The 27,556-nt window shown below is 36.9% G+C and overlaps 1 protein-coding gene across 1 annotated transcript in view; it reads right to left on the bottom strand.

Moving 5' to 3' along the window:
• The window catches only part of GUCY1A2 (guanylate cyclase 1 soluble subunit alpha 2), a 319,325-nt gene that overhangs the window by 105,979 nt on the left and 185,790 nt on the right, over nt 1-27,556 (bottom strand). Inside the window, exons 5-6 of the mRNA XM_072729914.1 lie at nt 25,108-25,593; nt 3,299-3,442 (exon numbers count right to left, since the gene is read on the bottom strand). Coding sequence (XP_072586015.1) covers nt 3,299-3,442; nt 25,108-25,593 — 630 coding nt within the window. The remainder of the gene's footprint in view (nt 1-3,298; nt 3,443-25,107; nt 25,594-27,556) is intronic.

The following is a 27,556-nucleotide window of genomic DNA, read 5'->3' as shown; positions in this document are numbered from 1 at the left end:
TAAGACAGAATAATGTTATATCCCACAAATGAAAATATGGATGAGCACACTGTAAAACACAATTCCCTGGTTTTGTTTTATGGTAATTTAAGTTTGCTTTGACAAGGCTGAATCAATACAAGCATTCTATCTCTGATAAAAGAAAATCCAACATAGAAAAACAATCCCAAATGATAAGACTGCCCAGCTAGTAGTCTTGAAAATTTGAGAACTGATATGAATTCAATCTGGACTGTGTGTATTTGTAGTCTGAAGCAGATCTGAGGCAGTGACCCTTTGGTTTGTTTTCCCTGGCAGTGGTAGAAGTGTCTATCATTCACGTACTTGAATAACTTGATAATTATGTCCTGAGGGGACTTAAACTATTTTTTTTAATGCCCCATCCTTTCCTGTTTTCACTACTGACAGGAGTGGTGAGAAAACTCTTTCTCTTTCTACGTTTTAAAATTGCCAAATATAAATGTATATATGCACATAAAAGAGTAGTGGTAAATGAGTGCTCTAACCATGCCTGCACTTTCCCTACTGCATCCTCCCCCTTCCCATCATCTTCTTCCTTTCCCTTGGAGTTAAGCACCATCTTGAATTTGTATCAACCATTCCCTTTCTTTCCTTTATACTTTTTCCATCAATGCAGATATTTCTAGATCACATATTTTTTTTTTATTTTTCCAGTTTTGAAACTTAATGAAACAGAATACAACATTCTATTATTACTTGCTTCTTTTGCTCAATATTAAGTTTTGACAAGTTGATGTCAATAGCTAAAGTCATTCATTTTCCCAACCATACAGTATACCAAAGTATAAACATATCACAGTTAATCTATTCCATCAGATGGTTATTTTATTTATTTCCAGAGTGAGGCTCTTATCAAAGTGTTGCTGTGAATACTCTTGTGACTGTTGCTACACCTGTACATGTACTTCCTAGGCAAAGATCCAGGCAAGGGATTGCTGAGTTGTAGGCAAGGCAAAGTAAACTTAGTTGTCAATGCCAAGGACACTGTACCATGTACACTCCCACCAGCTGTAGGTGATTACCTGCTGCTCCAGATCCTTGCTAACAATGGCGCTGTCAGACTTTCCACTTTGTGCCAAACTAGGAGATGGAATGCTGGGATATGGTGCTAGCAGTATGTATTTATACAGTTACTCATGAGGTTAACCAAAGATACTTTTAATGGTTAAATGTGTTGTAAGAAAAATTCTTCCAGTCTGTGGTTATCTTTTTATTATTTTAGGTGCTATTTGATAAACAGGAAGGTTTTAACTTTAGTGTAGTAAAATTTACATATATTTTCCCTTATGATTTGATAATTGTTGACTTCCCTGGTTTACAAAAAAAAAAACAAACCTGTTCCTTCCACTAACTTATAAACTTCAAATTACAGATTTATAGTTTGAGAGTATGGCCCTTCACATTTAACCCACCTGGAACTACTTTATGTGCAGATTCATGAAGTAGAGATCCAGTTTTAATATTATTGTCTATGTGGATAACCAGTGGTCCCCAACCTTTTCTTCAACAGCTCATCCTTTCCCCACTTATCAGTGTTACCTTTATCATTTAGCCAGTCCTCATTTTCTCTAATGCACTACAGCATTATTAAGACATGTTTAGTTCTGAATTCCTATTATTTACCTTCATAGAATCCCTTAAGATTATTGTGTGAGAACTGATTCATGTATTTTATTTGTTCCAGAAAAAAATCCCCTTTTTGCATTATCTATGTTTGGAAACACAAATGAACACACATTTTCCTACTCTGTCTTAAATACTTTCCACATATTTTATATTTTATATTATCTTATTCATATTGCCACATGTTCAAGTCTCTGGACCTAATTATGGGTCATTTCTTCAGTTCTAACTTTCAGTGTACTAATTTTTCCTTCAGCTGTGTCTAATTTGCTTTTAAACTCATCCACTGACCATTTTCTTTCCAAAGTATTATGTTGCCAGCTTAGGAGTTATCAGGTTCTTTTCAAATCTACTATTCCTGCCTCATATTTTTAAGCTGCTTCTTTATTTCTTTAACTATATAAAACATTTTCATTTTTATTCCAATTGAAATTTTGGTATCTGAAAACACCACATTGTTTTTCTTTTCTAATACTACCCTTGGTTCTCATCCATAATACTTTGACTTCTTGTGTGAATGGGTGGCCTTAGGGTTTTGGGGGGGGCTGGGTGGAGGAAAAGGGGTTTTGTTTTTTAGTATTAGCCATTCATTCTCAAAGTGCTTTACCTGCAGAAATTCTTTGAAGATGGGATTGAAGTTGACATCCTCCAGAAAGAAGTAGTGTTTCCTAGTTTCCTGTTACCACTGCTCATGACAGAGAACTTAATTTAAATTCTCCACTTAGTCTACACATGTAACTGGCATGTTTTTTCTTTCCTATTAGTTCAGTGATGTGCTTAATAGGTTTAAAATGTTAATAGTGGTTAAATATTTTTTTAAAAATTTTAACATGCATTTTAATAATTTTAGTCAGAAAGGACATTCAGAAAATCTAATTTGCCATAACTCCAGAATTAGGAATGTACTACATTTTGAGGCTTTCTTTTTTTTTTAATTTAAAGTTGATGAGCTGTTATAAAAGGGCTGCTTTACATTCATGTTACTTCTCCAAATACACAACTTCTGGTTTAAAAGAGTTCACAGTGACAATACTCCTGGGATCCACTCTATCCTGGCAAGATTAGAGGTAGATGACCTCATCAGTTTTTAGAGATAGATCTTAGATTGTGGAGAGCCATCAGTACCAAAAAAGTACAACATACCAGGAGGTAATTTTCTAACATTTTAAAATTTCCTCAGTTACTGGACTCCAACCTTCAAGCTCTGTCACATTAAAAAAATGCAGAATTAACCCTGAGTGCTGAGGTTTCATAAAGAACACCTGTAAACTACCCAAAGGAAGTTTTTCAAATCCTCCATTTTCTTGCCTCCTTGTTTTATGCTTTTATGGATTATCTCTGCGACTCTGATTGTCACTACTGTTCTTGCTTAGTAGTGTTAAGTTGGTCACTGACAAGATTTTCCTTGGTCTAATCCTTTAGCTCTTTCTTTTCTCCATGGTGATGAGCCTTTCACACACCTTTTCCCATTTTGGACCTTACTCCATTTGCTCTTTTCCCAGATCTATGAGTTATCTCTAGTTAACCCCTCATCCTTCTTGAGCACCCTACTTGTCTAAAAGTGTAAGTTACATAAGTAGAACTCAGAAGGGAATTTCTTGCCCCTTCAACTAAAGGTATGCTACTACTCAAACCAAATTGTACAGAAAGTTACCTGAATTGGTCTTCCATCGGGTGTCAGCACCTCTTCTGAAAGTTCCATCATCTTGAGGGCCATCAGAGCAATGGGCTTAGCGTGGCAGAGGCTTTTCCTATGGAGTCCTGCAGCAACACAGTACGCATCACCTATTGTTTCCACCTGCAGCCATCAAACAAATCAAATGCAAACATATGATAATGAGCCAGAAGAGAAATGATTAGTTATGTGCAATCACAAATGTTGCTGAAAACATGTCAGCAAAACATCAATAAATTAAGCAATTAGACAACTGAGTGTAATCACAGCAGAGTTTGCAAACAGCCATAGTCAAATACTAACATCTCACTCCGGGGCTGTTTGTCAACGCTATCGCCATAGATGATCATTGAAATTGGGAACAACTGGAATACAGAATAATTATCCTCTACAAAAAAAGAATTACCATTCATCTTTCGATGGACACCGAGGCTCCTTCCACAGTTTGGCTATTGTGGCCATTGCTGCTAGAAACATCGGGGTGCAGGTGTCCCGACGTTTCATTGCATCTGAATCTTTGGGGTAAATCCCCAACAGAATTACCAGTATTTTGCCTGAACAATTTTCAAATAATGACCTTTTACAAAGCCACTGTCTTGTCTCTTTCAAATTTTCAATATTGGTTATATTTGAGAGGTGAGAAATTAATGTGCAGAAACCCTCCATAATCTTACAATTAAAGAGTTAACAGGCACTGCCAGAGTCTTTACAGACCCTATTCTAATGTTATTGCCAGCATCCATTCTGAATAGCCATTGCTTTTGTTAAATATTTTAAGTATTTAAGTTAAAATCCTCAAATTTCCAAAGCATATAGCATGGTATAAAACTAGGCACAACTTCTTCTCAGAGGAAAGTTCTCTAATTATCCAAAGTAAAGGTGGTAGATTTTGGATAATTTGCAAATGATATAACTAGTAAAGGGTTAATATCCACAAACCATAAAGAAAACATAAAACACAACACTAAAATAATAATGATAATCATCATCATCATCATCATCATCATCATTTGATTAAAAACAAGCAGAGGACTAGAACAAACACTTTTCCAAAGAAAACATACAGATGGTCAACAGACACATGAAAAGATGCTCAGCATCACTATTCATCAGAGAAATCCAAATCAAAACCACAATGAGATATCACCTTACACCTGTCAGAATGGCCAAAATCAAAAGGCAAGAAATAACAAGTACTGATGAGGATGTGGAGAAAGAGGAGCCCTCATACACTGTTGATGGGAACATAAATTGGTGCAGCCACTGTGGAAAACAGTACGGAGGTTCCTCAAAAAAAACTAAAAATAGAAATGTCAAATGATCCAATAATTCCATATTGGGTATTTATTAAAGCAAAGGAAAACACTAACTTGAGAAGATATATACACTTCTATGTTTAGTGCAGCATTATTTACAATAGTCATGACACCGAAGCAACCCAAGTGTCTAAAATATGGGATATGTACATCTAAGAATATTATAGAGCCATAAAAAGATGAGATTGCACCATTTGAGACACATGGATGGACCTAGATGGTATTATGATAAGTGATATAAGTCAGTCAGAGTAAGACAAATATCATATGCTTCCACTCACAAGTGGAATCTTAAAAATATGAATAAACAAACAAAAAGCAGAAGCTGAAATATAAATACAGAAAACTGTTAGTTGCCAGAGGGGAGGTGGTAGGTAAAAATGGGTAAAGGGGATGAGGAGATAGAAGCCTCCACTTATGGAATGAGTAAGTAAAGGGAATAAAAGGAGTATAAGGAACACAGTGTTATTGTAATACTAATGTAATGGAACAAATGGTAGCGACACTGTGGTGAACACAGCATAAAGTATTAACTTGTGAAATCACTAAGTTGAACACTTTTTTTTTTAAAAGGCTTTATATAAATGCCAGTTAACATACAGTGTAATACTGTTTCAGGTGTACAAAATAGTGATTCAACACTTCCATACATCACCCGGTGCTCATCACAACAGGTGCACTCCTTTATCTCTATCATCTATTTCACCCATCCTCCCAACCAACTCCCCTCAGATGACCATCAGTATAGTCTCTGTAGCTAAGAGTCTATTTCTTGGTTTGTCTTTTTTCCCCCTTGGCTCATTTGTTTCTTAAATTCCACATATGAGTGAAATCATATGGTATTTGTCTTTCTCTCATTTTTTAGAATTTGTACCATAAGACAGGTTTAGTTATATGTTGCACTTTCCCTTTCAGCAGTGTGTAATGTAGTGGTATGGAGAAGATGGGCCAATAGATTACCAATGGATAACAGAAATCTAATAAAGTAGAAGATAAATGTATACACAAAAGAACACATTCACATTAAAATCTGTATGTTATCATGCAAGCTCTTATACTATTTAGTTTCTAAATAGTTGAAGTCAGTTTAAGCTCAGAAACAATAGGATCAAGAACTAGGCAAGAAACAGACATCAAAAAATAATGGCCCATATCAAGATGTGCAATTCTCACAATAATAAATATTCAACAAACAGAAAAATTCTAAAAGATATTTCCATTATGCTAGGCTAGATTATGTTGCAATAACAATATAACTTCCAAATCTGCATGTCCTAAAATAACAAAGGCTTATTTTTGATTCATGCTATGTATTTATGTGGGTTACGGGATCGGAAGACAGAAGAAATACGGTGCCATGTCTCTTCAATCTAGGAACAAAGCTACCAGAACCTCCCCACCTGGGGCTTATTGCTGTGGCAAAGAAAGAGAGGTTCTAACAAAGTGTACACTAGCTCCTGCAGCTTTCACCTAGGTGTGACATATAAAGCTTCTTAAGATTCATTCACTGAAGCAAGTCACAGGACCATGCTTAACATAAAGGGGATGAGAAAATTCAACTGCTCTTGTGCCCAGACACCAGCCAGAAATATCTGGGGGAGTAGCACTAGTAAGTACATGAACAAATAGGTAATAGCTTAAAATTTTCCAAACACCCAACTGTCTGTAAAGTACAGGTAATACATGTTTCTTTCTTTCCTTACAAATATATTCAGTATCTTAACATGAAAATCTTGACAGAAATGCTACCACCTTAGTATTATATCTTTCTGCAAAAGTTCCATTCTTCTCCCCTTTCCTTTTATCTAATTTGGGTCTGTGCAAGTTTAGCAGAACTAAGCATATATGCAAATTTTAGTGGATTACCTTCAAAAGCATTAGTCGATTTTGCTTCACAGGGAGCAGAAAAAGTGAAAACATTATATATCCATTACAATTACTCCTGAGGTTGTTTCCTTGAATTAAACCAATTAAACAGGTGGACATTGTAAATATACTGAAACAAAACAAAACAACAGTCCAAAAAGTTGAGTGTGTTCTGAATTCCTTTACATCTGCCTCAATATTTTTTAAAAATACAATCTTAAGTACAACAGACACCATCTAAAAATAGTGCATCTTATTTATTTTTGGCATCTTCAAACTCTTCTTGAATGACATTAGAGAAGAATAAAGATGGCTAAACTAATCATGGAGATGGAAAAGATAGTCTTCGCATCCTTTTCTCAATATAGAAGAGGAGGCTTATGTACTAAAAATTGTATGTACAACTGTTGCTCCACATATTATAGATGCTTTTATCATAGTAAAATTTTACCTATCTTGGTATATTATCTTTTAATCCTTTATAGTAAAAACCTTCACAATATTCCAGCAATAAAGGTGGTGTAGATAAACTTCTTGGTCTTTTTATTTACTTTATTTTAGTTTTAAAGTAATCATTTAAAATAATTTATTTTAGTTCCTAATAGAATTTCATTCCTGTAATATTCTTTACCCTCCTCTTCAGGCTAATGCTCAAGACATATCTACATGGTTTCTTGAAAATCTGGGCACAGTGCGGAGGCAGGAATGTGTGTGTGTGTTGTGGTACTGGCCAGGCTTAGCCTAAAAGAACACTGCATATAATGGGTAATGAATAATTCCTGTTCCATGGGACTCACACCCACCTTAGTCCTTCAATCTCACAGTCCTGGGTCTGTCTTCTTTTGAAGTTTCTAGGACTTGTGAAAGAAAACTTGGGGAGGGATCACAGAAACAGAGGATCAGAAAGCTCTGACAGCCTATCTTACTGGACAACTTCCCTCTCTCCCTCTAGATATCATCAAGAGGAGAAGCAAATTAGAGTCTGCTGTCTAATTGTTTACTTTCTGTTTTTCATCCCTAAAGTCATTAGAAACAGATAAAGAAGGAGAGAAGGGTGAGAAAGAGAGACGAGAAGAGAAGAGAAGAGAAGAGAAGAGAAGAGAAGAGAAGAAGAGAAGAGAAGAGAGGTGTTGGAATGAGGTATAGGTAGACAGATGAAGCCTACAAATGAAACATGTCTTTTCTCTCCTGGCATCTCACAGAGCACTTGGTCAGCCCATCACAATCAGGTGGGCAAAGGGGGCCTAAGAAATATGACACATTCTTCATGGGCTCATTAGCTATGGCTAAAAACATATGATTCCCAGGAAGGAAACCATATTCACCTTTGCTGAGAGCATGGAGCCACACTTACCAGCCAATCACCTGATATCAGATCACCCTTGCTGAAAGCATGGAGCCACACGTGCCAGCCCAATCACCTATCTGACATTAGGTATGGTTCCTGAATGACTGAAAAGAGCCAGACAGGAATTTTCTAGTAGTTGGTAGGGAGCCTGAGTCCACAGGTGATTGGGAAGTTCTCCATCACCTAGAAACTAGACAGTGGGGTTGCTGGTGGTCTGGACACAAATTGTCCAAAAGGATGGCCAGAAAAGGTAGAGCATGGCACAGGCCTTCATGAAGACTTACCAGTAGCAAAGAGCAGGAAAAACTTTGGACTTGGGTAGATTTAGAGGTCCCTTACATTTTGCCCTTTACCTCAAACAGGGTCAGCAGCTCTCCGCTGTTAATGTCCCTGTTTACCCAGATACTCAGAAGGTTGGATGAAAGGGCTCTGGGCCAGTGATGAAAATTCAGGTCGTGGTGGCCAAACAGAGGTCTTAAGGCCATGAAATTATCCCCTGGAATATAAGCAACATGCCACAGACATTACACATGAACCCAGCTTTTCATTGTTCTTGAGGTTGTGGTTCTTGAAGATACAATGATCTTCTTCAAATATGATCCTTTAGTAGCTACATTAGAAGCAGGTGGGAAGGCTCTGACAGAGACAAATGTAGATGAATGTCTTTAACATCATTTCCTTGGCTTAGACAAAATGATGGCCATGTCCATAAAAGCTATATCTTGAGGATGAGAGAGCTGAAGGAGCAGGTGAGCCACAGATCAGAGAGGCCAGCAGATGCACATCACTGTCGACCAAGCAGAGGTCCAACAACTGATGGCAAGTAATCTTGAGCAAGACCAATTTCCAAAGGTAGAAGTTAATCACACTAGTACCCAAATAACTTGAGTATCTCCATGGGCTGCCCTGCAGAAAGTAGTCTGGTTTCCCTTCACACAGTAGGTAGTTTTATAGGAATTGGGCCACAGTTCCCCTTTAGCAATTATAGCAGTTGTGTCAGATTCAGGGAGGCTGTAGTCTGAAGAAGAAGTGACAGGTGATGTCTTGCTCCTGCAGATGAAGGACATAGAGCAGGAATTCCTGAGCCTACGCTTAGAATGGAAATAAATGACACTTGTCCAGAAGATCTGACCTCATCATATCCTTTAATAATAGCATTGTTTCTGCAGTAAGAGTTTGTTCAAAAGAAGACCCTGGGGGCGCCTGGGTGGCTCAGACAGTTAAGCAGCTGCTGTTGGCTCAAGTCATGATCCCAGGGTGGTGGGGGCTTTACTCCTGAAAGTAGGTCACTCACCAGTTCCAGAGGTGTAGGACAAAAATGAGACTTCATAGGTGATGGCTGGCAGGATGGGATAACCTGGCTATTGCCACACCACTGCCACCCAACTCTAAAGGTGGGGGCACCCATGATCCTAGTTCCTGGGATTAGACAGAACAGTAACTGCAACTGAGCAAGAAAAGCCTCTATCTCCCATGGGGGTCAAGAAGCAGCCTACACCTCCTTAGCATATTCATTTAGACACTATATTGGGAATCCACCTCCATGTATTTATCCCTTTCTTATACAATATACAGAAAGCAAAATTATTAAGCTGTCCTTTTTAGTTTTTGTAAATAATCTTATAGTCATCAAATATAAGCACCTTCATTATAGGGTCCTATTTTATGATGTTAAAGGTTGATATTCTGGAAATAATCTTGATGTATTAATGAGTTAATGTTGCAAAGGTCCTGTACCATCATTGGCAAGAAGAACTAAGGTGTGATGAGTCATTAGAGTAACCTCATAATACTTCTAACTCTCTATCCCTGTTACCCCTTGTTGCACAGGAACTGAAAGTCCTCATTTGGCACAGTCATTAACCAGACTGGCACTTCAGAGAGAGGCGTCTCCATCCACAGACACTCTTTGCACTCTCTCCGGAAAATAAAAGATCATGTGCACCTAAAGTCTCCTGTCATTTCTACCAGTGGACTGCTGTTTTCCCCTGAATAGCTTTAAAGTCACAGCCTGATTATCCTCAGAGATCCTGACTCAGAGGATGGGTTGAAACCAGGTTTATTTACTCTTTTGAAGCCTTGAAAACGTCATGGATATGCTCGTTATTTTGAAAGATGTTTCACAAAGAGAAGGAATTATTTCTACTTTAGTGGGTACACAGTTTTTAGGGCACATTCCAAACACTGCAAACTAGACAAACAAAGGCTATCTCAAGATGGAGCCCTCACTTTCAAGTCTTCTTTCCCTACTTCTGGGTAACTGGCATTCACATACCCAATGGATAAATTTCTCTCTCTAGCCCAGTATCATGCTGGTTTATGAGGGTGTGTGTGCATGTGTGTGTGTGTTTATATTCTCTCTCTCCTAGATATTTAACTTTTTATATCTGTGGACCCTTGCATAGTAGTAGGATGGTCTTTAATAGTTTTATTGAATGCTTTAAATTGCGTCTAACTTCTACATTTATAGGTTGGAATTGTCAAATTTTTAAATGCAAAACTCAGGACCACCTACATAAAAATCACCCAAAGGATACCTGTTAAAAATGAGATCCCCCGAGGTCTCACAACTAGATCTACTAAATCAAAATATAGGTGTAATACCCAGCTATCTGCATTTTCACATGCTCTCAGGAATATTTTATGATTTCCAAAGTTTGGAGACTTCTGGTACATTATGTGAGCTAAAAACACTACAACATTCAACCAAATATACACCTTTTTTAAAAGACCCAATGAGCTCTTGAAAGGAAGAAAGAAAAGAAAAGCACTTCTACTCTTGTACCCCAGCAATTTCCATATACTCCTGCTTTGTCTTCCACCCTACCCGTAGGCAGTAAACTTCTCCAGGGATTTCTTTATGTATCAGAACTTTAAACTACAACTCCTAGCCCAGACATCCCTCCCACCCTGCCAACACACCTAAAATTCTGAGAGTCATTTGGCACAGTGGGTATTCAATGATCCAAAGAAAGTTTGTTGAGTTCAGTTAAATATATCCAAGTCAATTGCGTATAATGGCTTAGCAGTTCAAATGGAAACAACTTTAACTAAGGATTTACTGATAAAGCTACTTCAAAAAATCCCTCATTAAAAAAAATGTCTAATTATACTCATTTTGGTTGATTTTCTGACCCAAATACTACTTCTTTTAAGGATGTCTCTACAGCGCTTAGCTGATACAGCACTGGAAAGGAGGTCATGGATATAAATAGAATGGTGATTTGGCCTGGGAACTACTCCCAAATGAGGGAAAATAGATTCCAAATGACTGCCTATCAAAGAAAGCTCTTTTCCTGATAAAATGCTCAATAGATCCATCAATGTAAACTCCACTCTCAACCATGTGGAAAATGCTGTTGTCAGGCCCCAGGTTTTACCATAAAAGTTATCAAATACTGGGTCATGCAAACAAAAAAAATATTGAAATACTCAGTCAAAATTTCTTTCTAAATCTTCAAGTTAGATGCAGACAACTGAAAATGTCTTTCTGCTGTCCAGTAGTCTGTCTTGTCACAGGGCACCCTTTCTACCGTTTTAACTTACTCTATGCTCCAATAAAAATGAATGACTTGAAGTTCTTTGCATATATTCTGTATCTCCCACCACCATGTTTATACGCAGGATTACTGTTCTACTTTGAATCATCCATTCTCTTTATAAAATAATTATTGAGTCTATTATTTTCAAGAAAAGGGATTCCTGATTTGCTAGAACCTTAAACATTGTCCCTGGAGAGCAGTGAATGTCTGCTTTATCTTCAGTAAACATATAATGAGTGTTAAATAATGTGAGTTGATGTCACAAAAGTAAATAGTTTCAAGACTTACATTAAAGCTATAGTAATCAAGACACAATGATATTGGTGAAGGAATACACAAATCATTAGTGGAACAGAACTGTGAAGTCAGATGTAGATTCCCATAAATATAGGAAACTGAGTTTTGGCAAAGGAGCAGGAGCAACACAATGGAGCAAAGATAGTCTTTCAACAAATTATGTTGAAACAAGTGGACATCCACATGTGAAATAAATGAATCTAGACACAGACACAGAACTTCACAAAAATTGACTCAAAATGGATCAAGATTTAAATGTAAAATGGAAAACTATAAGACTCCTAGAAGACAGGAAAAAAACCTAGATGACCTTGGGTACGGTGATATCTTTTTAGTACAATACCAAAAACATGATCTATGAAAGAAATGAACTGAAAAAATGAAATGGCATTTCATTAAAATTAAAACCTCCCACTCTGTAAAAGATAATAGCAAGAGAATAGGAAAACAAGACAGAGACTGGGAGAAAATATTGATATCAGACTGATCTATCTGATAAAGGACTCGTGAAACTCTTCAAATTCAATAAGAAAACAACCTAATTAAAAAATGGGCCAAATACCTTAATAGACACCTCACCGAAAAAGATAACATAGATGGCAAATAAACATATGAAAAGATGCATCACATCATATGTCATCAAAGAACTGCAAATTAAACAATAATGAGACACCACTACATGCCAAAACCCAGAACACTGAAAACACCAAATGCTGACAAGGATTTAAAGCAACAGGAAGTCATTCTTTGCTGTTGGGAATGCAAAATGGTAAAGGCTCTATGAAAGACATTTTGATGGTTTCTTTTGTAGAAACTCAGTAAAACTTGACTTTAGCATATCTGCCACTGCAGTCATTTGTCTTTATACTTTGTTCTCATCTTGTCTAGATTACTAGGTCATTTACTTTTGAAGGCAAGGATAATATCTTAGTTATCTTTTTAAGTCCTTCAGGGGCTAATAAAGTGCTAACATACTAGATGCTTAGAGAATTATGACTGAGTCAAACTGTATTATAAACACCTCTATTAAGAGCTAGGTCAATAAAGATAATGTATAAATTATCTTTCAACATTAAAGTTATTGTTAACAATCAACTCAGATTTAGCCTACATAACACCAAATCAAGAACATATTCAGATGATCAGGCGATTTGCATGAATAATGGAAGTATTTCCATTAAGTAGACAAAATTAACCACTTCCATCATGTTTCCAACATTGACACAAGCTTCTCATACACACCTGCCAGCCCAGGTAATGCTACCAACATTTCTCAGTTGAACAACAGCAATAATATCCTTATGTTCTGCTCTTGCTAACTCCTCACCTCAGATCAATGCCCCACATCACTTTTAAAGTGATTTTTATGAAGTAAATCTACTTGTGTCACTCCTCTATTCAAAATCCTTCAATGACTTCATTTTGCTCTGATAATTAAGAACAAAATCCTTAGAATAGCTAAAACACCTATAGGTTCTAGCTCCTATCTACTTCTCTATCTCTATCTTGTGCTACTCTTGCATTATTTAAGTTTGACCATGGTGATCTTCATTTGTTGCTCCATTTTCATCATGTTCCTTTCTGACTCAGTCTTTACATACCTTGACCCCACTGCATAGAATCCTCGACTCCCACCTTCTTTCCTATCCAGTTAGTTCCTTCTCATCCTTCAGACCTCTATTTAAAGGATATCTCCTCAGGGATGCCTTCCTGAGCTCTCAGAATAAATCAGGTGTCTCACAGGCTAACACCATGTAATTTTTCTCAGTCATTCTATGGTAGTTAATATCTTTTTTGAGTAGTGATTAATCACTGTCTTCATCATTAGACTGTGAACTTCATGGAGGAAGGTGTCATGTCGACTTAGCTCACTACTACATGTGGTGCCTGACATGCAGTATGTGGTCAAGAAACATTTCTCTAAGGTATAAATAGGTAAACGTGGTTGGTCAAAGTTATGGACCTCCGTAGAATCAGGAAGTCTTGAGACCTCACCAAGCACCCTTCTCTAATGGAAAAAGCCTGAGCAATGCTAAATCCACCATCTTTGTGACCTCAAATAAGTTCTTTATAACCTTTTATCTCATTTTCATCTTCTGTGAAAGGCAGATAATATCTATTTTACAAGGATGCTGAAAAGATTAAATAATTTTATACCTCTCCAGTGATAACCATAATTTTATTTAATTATTAACTGTCTATGTAATTGTTGTTTAATGTTCAACCCCCATAATCAGTTATAAGCATCTATGGATTTGGACCATGTCTGCCTTAAGTACCACTATGCTCCAATGCTTATTAGCTTAGCATGTAGAATACAGTAGGTGGTCAATAATTATTTGTTGAAGATAAAAATAAATAATAGGCATATATAAAGAAACCTAGCATGATATCTGGCACATAGTAGGCATTCAACAAAATATCAATGTCTACTGTAGATTTAGTGTTTATGTTGCCCCAACATCCTATGTTGAAAGCTAATCCCCAGTGTAATGATATTGGGATATAGGAATTTTGGGAAATGATCGAGACTTTTGGGAGGGCTCTACCCTCATGAATCAGATTAGGGTCCTTATAAGAGAGACCACAGAAGGTAAGCATCCTTGTCCCTTCTATGTAAAGATACGGCAAGAAGACAGCCATCAATGGAACCAGTTGTCCACCAGACACTGAGTTTGCTGACACCTTGATCTTGGAATTCCCAGCCTCCCAGAACCAGGATGCTCCAGAACAACTTCTGTTGTTTACAAGCTATCTGGTCTTTGGTATTTTTGTTACACCAATCCAAATGAACTCAGACACTCTTCTTCCCTCCCTTCATTGCAAATTTCCCACGGCACTCTTTAGCCCTGGTCTTCTTTCTTTTTTTTTTTTTTAATATATATATTTTTAGATTTTATTTATTTATTCATGAGAGACACACAGAGAGAGACAGAGACACAGGCAGAGGAAGAAGCAGGTTCCCCGGGGGGAGCCTCATGAGGGACTTGATCCCAGGATCCTGGGATCATGCCCTGAGCCAAGACGCTCAACCACTGAGCCACTCAGGTGTCCCTGGTCTTCTTTATTTTCAGTGAGGATGGAGTCAGCTGCTTGCGCTGTTCATTAATTCACAAGGTACTTACTGCAGATAGTGTTATTACTTTGAATTTATGGACAGAAAAAAATCCCAACAACAATGATCTACTGAGCACAATTTATGTGCCAACTGCAACAAAAATGTTAGATCAGTACTACTGTTCCCACTTTGTAGAAGCAGAAGGTAAGCACAGGTATGTGATTTAACTTAATTAAGTAACAAAGAATTAAAATTAGCTTTTCAGGATTGATATCTAATATGCTTCCCCCTCTGCTTAGATGTCACTACACAGTCATAAGCAAATTCAATAGTCTAATCTGGCCTCCCTGGGAGAGTTACAGAAACTCCTTTCATCAGAGGGCTAAAATATGCCATACTATGAGGCAGTGACATGAGTAATGAAATTAGGTTAAGTGGAAAACGGGAGAAGCACAAAGTTTTCTTTCCATGACAGTTGAAAAGAAATGTATATAATAGCAAACTTTGGGTATCCAAGGAAAATAGGAAATTAAAAAATATTGCTTTGGACTATCTTAAGAACAGCATTATTTTAATAGGCAGCTTTCATACATTCTAACATGTGGGTGCATGCACACACATAGTTGGATCAGCAGTCCAATAAGAATTTTGTTTCAGCTGATTTCTTAGTTTTCTAGATTATTAGAAGTCCTATTAACAATTTCAAGGCTTGAAAAATGCATCAAAATATGCATACATTTATAATCAAATACCTGAATTTCAGAAAACAAAGTTAAATCTCACTTTTCCACCTTAAAAAATCTTTAAAATATAAATCTAAATAATTTCAAATTTGCCATATATGAATAATCTATTAATAGAGAATCACCAGGGCTAATTTTCACTTTGGGAACATTTTCCTAGCCAACTACGTATAGCTCTAACATGGAATATTTAGAATTGTAGAATCTCATGGAATGAAGTGACCTTTTGAGATTTCCTTCTACCTATCCCAACAAAAGATTGTAGATTGTGTTTGATTCAGTCCAGTGAGCAGAACATAGAGCTCTAACCAATCTATTTCATCTTGGGGAACACTAACTTTCATAAGTATATTCTATTGTGCTTAAAGTATTTTTTTTAACTTCTGCATAAAGATTCTCTTTAGCTTCCTAGAACCAAAGAGAATGAGTCTTTACGAAGTCCAACACATATTAAAAAACAGTACAGATTTGCCTTAAAAAAAGGGAGACCTAGTTATATTCTTAACTCTGGGCTAAAATTCAAATCACAATTTAAAAACTCAAACTCATCCTCCAACTATTATTTCAAGAGCCTCGTGTTCATAATAAAGAGTTTTGGTTATTAGTTTTCATTGCTCTTTCAATAGTCCTGTGACATACCCAATGTTCTCATTGTAACAATATGAAATTTGTCTTGTGATTATCAACTACTGGATGCAGGATACTAATTTCTGAAATATACATATATAAAAGCTAGAACAATCTTTGGTCCTACTTCTGCATCTAATTAGGAATGGTAGCTATCTGAAACATGAATGATTTCAACCACTGTTTTCGACAATATAAACTTTTAGCTGAATCAGAGCTAAATTCAAATGACATCTCTGCCACTTACTAAAACTTATCTTCAAAAGGGATGAAAGAACACCAATGTAATAGTGTTCTTCTGGAAAATAAATAAGATACCCCAATTAAGGCATTCAGCACTGTGTTTAGAACACAGTTTATATTTAGCATATGTGAATTCCACTTTTTAAGTTCCATTTTGTTTTCAGGGATTTGCATTTTTTAAATCAGTGTTTCAAGGGGTAAAAAGTGAGAGAATTGTGTATTACATTTATGCTCTATAACAAACATTAATTGAGGTTTGGTGAGGAAGGTAACAGAAACAATCCAATTAAGATTTGCAGATTGCACTGCGGCTACCCTATCAGATAAGTGAGAGACAGCTGTCCTATCTAGAAGATCAATTTCCATTTTAGTAAGCTCATCCTATACTCACGTATTACAAACCTTGATGTGACTATAACTGACATGTTCACATTCTAAAGCTTGCCAGAATTCCTCTGCTAAATGGCCTCAGGGTAACAGAAATGATTATGTAATGACATTTTTTTACAAAGAAAAAAATTGATGTTTTTAAGTGAAAATTTTAAGTTAACATATTGGAGTAACTCACTGACTAGGTGGTAGACTTAAAATGGCAAAATATATACGGAGTAAAAGCTAGGTTCTCACAATGTCCTGATATAAAGGTGTTGGTGACAAGGGCAAACATGCTGGTGAGCTCAGAGCTTAACTTCTTTACAGCTGATTGATACACAAAAGACAGGCACTCTGTAATAACATAAACTGCATAAAGGCTAGTGAAAAATCTTTCACTTATACCATAGAGTAACATTTACCCTTACAGATACAGGAAATCCTAGCAACATGGGCTTCATATACTAAGAAAACTTGCTAGAGACTTATAAATTTCCAGACTGTTTTTAGACTTGTAGAGATTTTCTTGGTGTCTTATTCCACTCAGGCTGCTATAACAGAATATCATGGACTAGATGGCTCAAAAAACAGGACTTTCTCACAGCATTGGTGGCTGGTTATTTAAGATCAAGGTGCTCTAATTCATTTCCCTGGTGAGGGTACACTTCCTGGCTAGCAGGTGGCCACCTTCTCCCTGTGTCCTCACTTGGCAGAAACAGAAGGAACTCTGGTCTCTTCCTCTTCTTATAAGGACTCTGATTTCATCATGGGGTCTTTCCCTCACCCAAACCAAATTACCCTTCCAAAGACCCCACCTCAAAACACCACTACATTGAGGGTTAGGGTTTCAATAAATGAACTTTGGGAGGATGCAAACATTCAGTCCATAACACCTGGTAGTGTAAAAATCAAAAACGTCAATCTCTGAGCAGCTGCCACCACTCTTTAGAAGATTAAAAATCATTAAGGATAAAAAGAACCACCCTCAAACACTTTGTTTGATAAAGTCAGCAAGACACTTCATCAATTTTGATTTCTGAGTGGTAATCCAAGTTATTTTACCCTTCTCTCTGTTTCAGAATTTGTCACAACACTGAAAGAAAATGTTTGAATGTAGAAAGCAAACCATTCAGGATGACAGATTAGAACATAAAAAAACATTTTTGGTTCCATTTCTTAGTGTTGGTCATAACATTGGGAGAGTCAATGTTACTGAAAGAAATACTGTCATCTTTATAAGTTACACTTTATTCGGATTAAAATGAAAACAGACTATGGATGGACTCATCTTCAGGAATGAGGATCTGAGAGGGCCCAGTGATGATGCTACAAACAATGCATATCAGGGGGCTTCTCTTAGCCCTACTTTTACTTCTCTCCCTATCCTCCTTTCATACACTTTCTGTGGTATACAATGTAATTCTCATGACCTGAAAGAATGAACCCAAGCAAATTAACATTTTATCTATCTCTAATAAGCACTGGTTAGGAGCATCTGGATGTCTCAGTCAGTGAAGCATCTGCTTTTGGCTCAGGTCCTGATCCCAAGTCCTGGAATGGAGCCCCAGGCTCATTCTGCTTTCTGCTCAGCCGGGAGCCTGCTTCTCCCTCTCCCTCCCCCTCTCCCTCTGAGCTCTCCCCTCTTCTCTATCAAATAAATAAAATATTTTTAAAAAGATTTTATTTATTTATTCATGACAGACAGAGAGAGAGGCAGAGACACAGGCAGAGGGAAAAGCAGGCTCCATGCAGGGAGCCCGACGTGGGACTTGATCCGGGTCTCCAGGATCACACCCCAAGCCGAAGGCGGCGCTAAACCGCTGAGCCACCAGGGCTGCCCAATAAAATATTTTTTTAAAAATCACTGGCTACACCGTATTTATATACAAACACATGCACCTATAAGCATGTGCATATAAAACACACACCCACTCACCATCTATACCCAGAAACACCTATTTGAGAAAGGACAGTTGGCATCTATATTTACTACCATGGGCCAGACACTGCAATAAACACTTTATGCCTATTTCATTTAAAAATTCATAAAATATAACTATGATGTAGATGAAATTAGTCTATTTACAGATGGTAAAACTCAAGTAGAGAGGGCAAATAAGAGGTTAAATGTAAAAGGACCAGAACTCCACGTAGCATATAGTAAGGTAGCACTGGGGCTTGGCAGCTTTATCTGAATACAGGTCAGGAACATGGAAAAGTATCCACCCTTCCCCTTGTTTCTCCCTTATCTCCAACCTAAGTATGCTGAAGGCAAGAATTTAAATGAGGCAAAACCCTCATCAGGTAATTTTTAGGGCATTAATGTATTTTGAAAGTGACAATACAATCCCCCTAGTAGAAAAGATATCAGAATAGAATGCTTATCTGTGACTTTCACCTTACCTTACAAAGCGTATAAATTAGTTCTTCTCTACTCATTAAAATTGGGCTAAAATATATATATATGAATTTCCATAGCACTTTGTAGGCTTCCATAGGAGCCATACCCTATTATCAAGTGAGTGAGGCAACAATATTTATTGGATGAGTGAATGAATGATGTGGAAAAATATATATATATCTATACACACATATTTTTACTTTAGAAATTCCTGTTTTCTAGATGTATGAGAAGACACTGTGACTTCATTTCTAGTAAAAATCAATGGCATTGATGCTGATGGAAACCACTGAGGACTAGTATAAATCTTTGGTTAGCTTTAATTTCAAATGTATGTGTACTGATCATTAAAGCAGAAAATATGTAAATCTGGGGAGGGGGGGAATGAACCAGTCACTCAGTATTTACCATATGGAATGGGCATTCAGTGCTGGGAAATGGAGTTAGAGGATATACACATATTTCTAAAATTCCAAGAATAACCTAAGTACTTAAGTATTTTAAAAGGCTATTTTATCACAAAACAAACAAAGTTGGAAGGGAGGCATTTCAGTATTTTTTTTCTTGTATTTATAGTATTTTTCTTGCTGAATCCAATTCACTCTAGAGTGTATCCTTGAGATTCTGCTTCATTTTCTGGAAACTGGCTGAAGGTCCAGTGGACAAAGGCTGTAGTAGCTCCATTTGGTCAAAAGACAAGAAAAAAAAATTCTCGAGGCATAGAGTTCTGTAGCCTGGTAAGTTTATATGAGAAACATCTGCTCTCAGCTCCTACAAAGTAGGTTAATGATGGGAATTTTAGTCTGGGATAGCTCCTTATCCAATTTACAAACCACTAGCTTGATAGTGCAAAGTATACACAGTCTTCACTAAGACGTCTGAATCCAAAGGGGAGCATGACTGTTTCCTTGAGGTATTAATGTGCCTACTCAAGATTGAACTCTGTCCATCTGATATATAAACCTTACTATCTTGGATATTTATCACTGTGTACTTCTGTATTCTCTATTGATTTTAGGATGCACATTTTAGGACTCTATAGTTAATAGACCAAAACAGAACAATCTACTTATATAAATTATATGAAATGTATATGATCTTAACAGCTTTCTAGCTCTTTTTATTTGTGTTGTATTTACAGAAGTTTGGAAGTTACAAAGTCAATAGTGTCTCCATTGGTTTTCGGAGATTTTCAGGACTCAAGCTATCTCACAATTTTCAAATTATAGTAATGTCAAGAGTCTCCAAATATGTTCTATTCATTTTCAAGAATGGATAGAACTAACCTGCTGACTCTAGCTCCTCTGTGGGTCTAACTCCTGTTTCAGCATTTAAAAGCTCAGTGGTTATCTATTTCCTTTGATGAAGTTGCATTATTATATTACCTGTTGACTCTATAGAGGGGAACCTATGCATCCCCTGGTTCTAAGAGTCCTGGACGGGGAAAAGACTCTGGCTCTGTATCTGTTTGTCCTGATGCTTGTCCTCATACTTGCTGCCTGGACACAATGCCTTGTTTCCAGTTCCTGTATCCTTGTTCTCAGTCCCAAAGGTTTGTTCCCCTAAGAATGGGTCTGGATTCCTCTTCCTTGCTATTTTGTTACCCTCAGCTTTTCCACACGAGCTTAGAATACTTCCATTCCCTTGTCAATATGAACTTTGTGTTGTTTTTCAGATACTCAACACCAGTTCCTTGATCTAACAAATCTGGCATTTTCTGACTACTCCATCTTGTCTTTCTACCCATTCTCTCCGACCCAAGTCTGGCAGTGATACTTAATGTATAACTTCACTAACCTCTGCAAACCAAGTTTGGGGTTTGCAATGGAAATGCTTCTTCTACCCCTGCCACAAAAGAGGAAAAGATTTTATTACTATTTTTAAGAGTTGCCTGGGCAAAATTATTTTTAAAAATAAATTTTTATTCATTTTATTATTTTAAAATTATATTACCCATGGCCTGCACTTGGGACCACTGATCCCATTGTTCTATTCTTGGTATGTTATTCTCCATAAAAGTAATGAAGAGAGAAGATGCTACTGGTTTCTGATCAAAAAGGAGAATGGCAGATGGAACAGTCCCCAATTTTTTTTTTGAGAGAGAGAGCAAGCAGGGAAAGAGGGGCAGAGAGAGAGAGAGAATCCTAAGCAGCTTCCACACCTAGTACAGAGCCCAATGTGGGGCTCTATCTCGTGACCATGAGATCATGACCTGAGCTGAAATTAGGAGTCGGATACTTAACCAGTTGAGCCACCTAGGCACCCTGAGAGCCCCCAACTTGTAAACACAGCTTCTCAAAACTCTGAACTATTTGCTACTAGAAGGGAAGTGGGCAGATTTGGACAAGGTGATCACAGGATTTTTCTTCAACAGGTGACAGTCTAACTATAGTTACTGATGACATGACATAGTTTTAAAACTGGTTCCACTATTTGTTTTTGTTCTTTTATCTTTGTCTAGATCATAGCCCAGACTCATGAAAATATTATAGCCTTTAGAATCAGACAAGCTCTCGTTAAAATACTGATTTATGAGTCATGTTGTCTGGATTATTTAACCTTTCTCAATGGACATAATGAAACTACCCCACCTGTTAATCATGGGAGATTAAGTGAGATGATATTTTATTCTTTTGTCATAAGCACAGAGTACACTCTTGTTATCTACATACGAAAACACCCAGAGTAGTCTCATAGGCACATTTCTGTATGTCCAGATGTACTTGTCTGAGAACTAACAATGCCTGCTCCCCGTACTTCACTACCACACGCCAGTTGCTGTTATAAACATTTTGCCTCTATCAGCTCACTGAAATACAGTAACTCTGAAGTGGATACATTTAGCATCTTAACTTTATAGGTGACAAAATGGAGAAAAGTGCAGTTTACAAAGTGCTTAAAGGTATGAAGAAGCGATGTCTAAGAAGTGCATTTAAGATAGCACTGGGGGACTGCATCCTTGGCTCAATGGAGTGAGAGAAGCATGAAGGGCTCACTAACCCTTCTTGCTTCTCCCTTGTTTCTAACTAATGGGCTTGCCAGAGGCAAAAGTATAAAGTAAGGTAAAACCCTCACTAGGTTGCTTCAATATCTAATGCCATCATTATCATCTATATGCCAAAAATAAGAAAGGTTAGAATTACTGGTTCTTTGTTCATTCTCTATACCCTATAAAATTAGAGGAGCAAAAACTGTGCACTCTTTATGTTGACTTTTTACTAAATATTTACTTTTCTAATTATAAGAGGATAAAAATTATAACCCATGCTTCCTTCAATTTACCTAGATTTTACTTGTATTCATATACCTGTAACATCTTGGCAGCCAAGCATTGTAAAGATTTTAATTTTCTAAATGCTTGAAACATGCACAGTAAAATCTATAGCTTCCTCTTACACTTCCTTCTTTGTAGAAGGTTTATTTCTCACTACAGCCTACTTTAGCTGAATTCTACCCCTGGAATTATAATCTATCACTGTGTCATCCTCCCAAATGATAGGTAAACATGGAATAAAATGATGATCAAGAAAAGGACAACCATCAGTTTGGGAACTGGAGTCTCACTGGACAGTGGCAGACTTTAAATGCCCCCCTGTGGGGAACTCTTTATGCGTTTTTCTTGGCATTCAGCTCTACTTGGTTTCCTTTCACATTTCTAACATAAAAGTGGGCTCCACCATATTTTTCTGTGTGGTATAATTATTCCACAAAAATTCTAAATGGACTCTAAGTCCAGCAAAAGTCTTAATTTTATGAAATCAGCAGGTGTATGGTCCTTTAAAAATTCTACCACCTTTAGAATTTTTTTTAATAGTCATTAAAAATTTAGCAGATAGCTCATGGTAAAAAATAGCACCGTGTAAATTTTCTAGAAAATAAGCTAGTCTGCTTATGAGGATTAGAAATCTCAAATTAGGTAACTCAGAGGATTTCTAATTTGTGTTTCTCCTAATAAATTTCCTATAGTGTACATTGCTTGATCCGATGCAAGGGTAATATTCTCTCTTTATTTTGTCTTTCTCTCTCTTTGTCCATCCTATCATCACTCTGCTTTAGCACATAACGTGTTTCCCTGTCTGAACTCTACACTCAACCCCCATTACCTGAGTGAACATGAAACCTGCCACAGACACCTATTCAAGATACAAACACATACCAGCACCAAAGGTATGTTAAAAATACCTGGCCTTAAAATTGTATTATTTTATAAACTTATTGCTGAAATTTCATAAGCAAGTTGAATTTAAGAGAATATGTGAACCAGGAATGTTTTGTTTATATATGAAGGCTGGAAAGCCAATCCTTAGAATCAGGGAAACAGTAAATTCATTTTATAACTGAAAACTTGCTGATAATTATTTACTACTTTATGGAACTATCCATGGTGTAAAAAACATACAGAAAAATTTGAGGATCATGCAGGATAGTCCCATAAATTTTCTTTTACAATGAGGTATCCTATATTATCTCAAGCGAAAGGAAACTTGATGTCTGTGAAATCCATATTTCAAACTCGAAGTGGTAGTACCCTCAGAAGACATCATGTTTTTTTTTCTCAAAACCTGATGCTTATATTAAATTAGGGATTCCCTTGCTCTTTCAAAGGAGAATCTAGTTATTTGTTTATCATTCTCATTTAGTTTTAAGAGCTTAGGGCCAAAATAACATGACAACTTTAGTTGGAGAAAGCTAACACAGCAAATCAGGGGTTCATAGAGGAAGGAGGTTGGTCATTGCTGAGATTAGTGCAGTAGAGCCCTCGGTCTGGGGAAAGGAATATGCTGGCAGATTCAGGCCAAGCTGCTCTACCTTCTGGAAATGACCGAGTGTAACAGTGGCAAACTCACTGTCATGTCTCTTTGATTTAGGATCAGATATTTGGCAACCTCTGCCATATATTATATAACAATACATTATAAGGAAGTTTGCTTATACCACACACTGAATGTTCACCCCTCCAAAGAGACTCATTAAAATATTTAGCATCAGCTACACATTATACATAATGGAACTAGAGAACATGTTTCTCTAAAGGAGAAACACCATAATGAAAACACCCTGTGGGATAATAATATGAAACTACAATGCTTCTTTCAAGTCTTCTTATGTGTAGATCATACTATAAAAAGAAAGCAGTGTAAATGGATTAGTAAAGAGAAAATAAAAGCCTACAGTTCACTACTGTTTATACTCAAAGTACTTTCTGTTCTTCATATAAAAAAACCATGTACCTCAACAATGCGTAATCCATGGGAAATTATGTAAAGTTACAGAGTTATTCATTAGGTGGATAAGAGGCTGAATCACTCAAGAGATTGCCCCAATTTGGGTAATAAATTCATAAGGAGTTCACCAAATCAGACCCCAAAAATGGTAACTGGTACCCATTTTCAAAGCTCTTCCACTCTTTGGCTTGGAAAAGTAAAGTGCTTCCACTAAAAACCACTGGTCATTTGGTAATAGATAGAATATTTACAAGTATTCCTTCAGAATTAGAAGGACTTGCCTTATTTGACAATGCAGTGCAAAACACTGATTAATCATCATTTACTGATAATGCAATGCATATTTTAACATAACTTACTTTTTCATATTAATTGTCAAATAAAAATTCTTAGGTCATATTGGAATCCTGTTCTCTAAGAAAGACTAATTATGTTGTGAAAAGTTGTCTGGAACTCAGCAGTTTAATTCTATAATAATAATAATGAACTTAGAGAAGGAGCTCTACAGCCTTTTACTTACTAAACAATATTATGATTCAGTTACCTATTAGTCAATACTATAAACTGACTTATAATGGACATGTACCCATTAAACAGGAATACTTGTATTCTGTCTAAAATTTCTAAATTAAAGAGATTTCCATTATTTACTACCAAGTTTAACTTTACAAAGAAAATTGTATCCTTGCAATTTAAGATCACTTATGATAAAAAAAATACTTGTGTGTAAGTATAACTAAACCCCTTTACCTTATAAATATCCAAAAATCCACACTGGTGGTCAAACCTGGTATACAGTTCATTCAGCATGCTGATCACCTGCATGGGAGTACACTGGGCACATATGGCTGTGAAGCCAACAATGTCCGAGAAGAGCATGGTAACGTCATCAAACTTTCTTGCCTGCACCTGCTGCCCTTGCCACAGCTGCTGGGCTACATCACCAGGGAAAATAGAATACAGAAGATCCACTGTTTTCTTTTTTTCTTCTTCCAGGGCCTGATGAGTTCTTTCCAAAGTTGCCTTTAATTTATCCATCCTCTTCTTCAAGCCATCTTGTGCCTTTGCCTGTTCACCAACCAGAATGACATCTCGGGTGGCATCATGAATAGGGATGTCTGAGAGATGCAGCCCTCGGCCCATGAGTTCATCCAACTTGTCCACACATGGAGAGCCCAAGAATAAAATGGAATTTGATTCTGGGACATGGATCATCTGTCCCTTGACTTCCATCACCTGCAAAATTAAAATTTTAATCAGTGCTCTTCACATAGTAGGTTCACAAAAAAAGTTAATTTACTATCTGATAAAGAGAAGGAACAAGAAATGTATATTAGCTATGCTGAATTTCTGCATTCATATGAGCAAATTTGAATATGGTTGGCAACCTGTGTGAAATTCATGGTTCTGAACAGAAATCTTTGTTATTATGCCCCACTTTGCCACTTCCTAAAGACAATGATGAAATGATGAGTGAGATCAATGAGAAATGAACCTGAGAAACATTTTTTATTCAAAATGAAATTACACTCAGGCTCATCATGAAATTGGCTCATGAGTCAATTTAGCACCTTTCAACCTGCTTAATAATAAAATTAGGATAAATCCATCTGTCAAAACAACTGTATTCAAGTCATTAAAATAATACTCAGGGAAAAAAAGTCCAGAAATTCAAATAAATCAAAATAATTGTTTGGCCTTACATAAGTCATTTTTCAAGGCTTGTAGACCTTTGAATATATAGTAGTTCTTGCACTGACTTACAGAATGATTCACTTTATCTTTAAAAATAAAAATTTAAACTAGATGTGATTATGTCTGTATTATCAGGAAGTAATTTTCAATCAACTATCATGTTCACTATGAGCTGAAAATATACCCCCTAAATCAGAATAACACTAAAGGAATTCAGTTAGGAAGATAAAGAATCTGAAGATGCACTACTTTAAATTGGTCCCTCCTTTCTGTACTCTTTGACTACAGAACTTGGGCGACTGATGCTTCATGTGTTCCATCAGTGGACACAAACTGATGCTAGCTTAGCATGGCACCCTATGAGCCATTCCAAGGGAAGGAGCGGCAGCAGGAAAGGAAATGCACTTAGGATGTTGCTGTACAGTGGGACTCAGTGGCTCAGTCAGTTAAGCATCTGCCTTCGGCTCAGGTCATGATCCTGGGATTGGGATAGAGTCCCACATCAGCCTCTACACTTGGTGAGGATCCTGTTGCTCCCTTACCCTCTGCTTATCCCTCCCCTGCTCATGCTCTCTCTCTCCCTCTCTCTCTCTTTCTGTCAAATAAATAAAATCTTTTAAAAATAATAAAAATTAAAAAAGGATGTGGCTGTACAGAGTTATCTGGGTCAGAGTAAGGTATCTCCTGGAAAGGAGAGAGGTGGTAATGACCTAGAAAGAACAGGCCAGGAGTTGACCACCAATAGTGCACATCTGTTTAACCTATATCACCTTCCACTGCCACGTGGATGTGGCTCATTAAATTTATTTTCCTTTATTATTTGTAGCATGAAGTATTTTGGCTGGCTGATGAAACTGAAGGCATAGAACAAACATACAGTAAAACTGAGAGATTTGGATGTGTAGGCCTGCATCTATGTTTTACGTGATTCCACCTGTACCATTCATCAAGATTCAGTAAAGACATGGAAATAAAATCAAGTCCTCCCTTGACACTATAATTTTTATGAAATGAAATGTTTGCTTTATCTTTTTTTTGTTTGTTTGCTTTATCTTAAGTGAAGTTACCACGAATGTTCAGTATTTCCTCCTTTGATACCTAGTATTCTCATTTCTTCAATGAAATATTTATTGTTTCCTATTTACTCACACTGCTTTAGGTCATTAACATAAAAAGATAAAAGAATATGCCCCTTCTCAAGGATACATAGGATGGTGATGGAGGCCAGAAAATGGTGTGCAGAAGACACTCCCAATCCCCTCCCCCCAACCACCACCAGGGCAGCTTCCCAAGGCTGCAGGCTATGGCCTGAGTGCAGACAGAGATGACTGTTCTGAGAATTTCCAGGCTGTGTCCTGTGTGCTGTGCCTGGCAGGCTGTGTTGAGAGGACTGCTGTTAATGGCACATGCTTGCCCACCATCGGGATGGTGAAGGTGTCATAAGGAAGATACACAAAATCTACAACATCAAAGCTAAAAATTGACCATGATCCATTTATTCATA

Source organism: Vulpes vulpes, chromosome 12 (genome assembly GCF_048418805.1).
Source record: "Vulpes vulpes isolate BD-2025 chromosome 12, VulVul3, whole genome shotgun sequence".
Taxonomy (NCBI): Eukaryota; Metazoa; Chordata; class Mammalia; order Carnivora; family Canidae; genus Vulpes; species Vulpes vulpes.
Note: the sequence above shows the minus strand (reverse complement) of the source record. Positions and strands in the feature narration are given on the sequence as shown.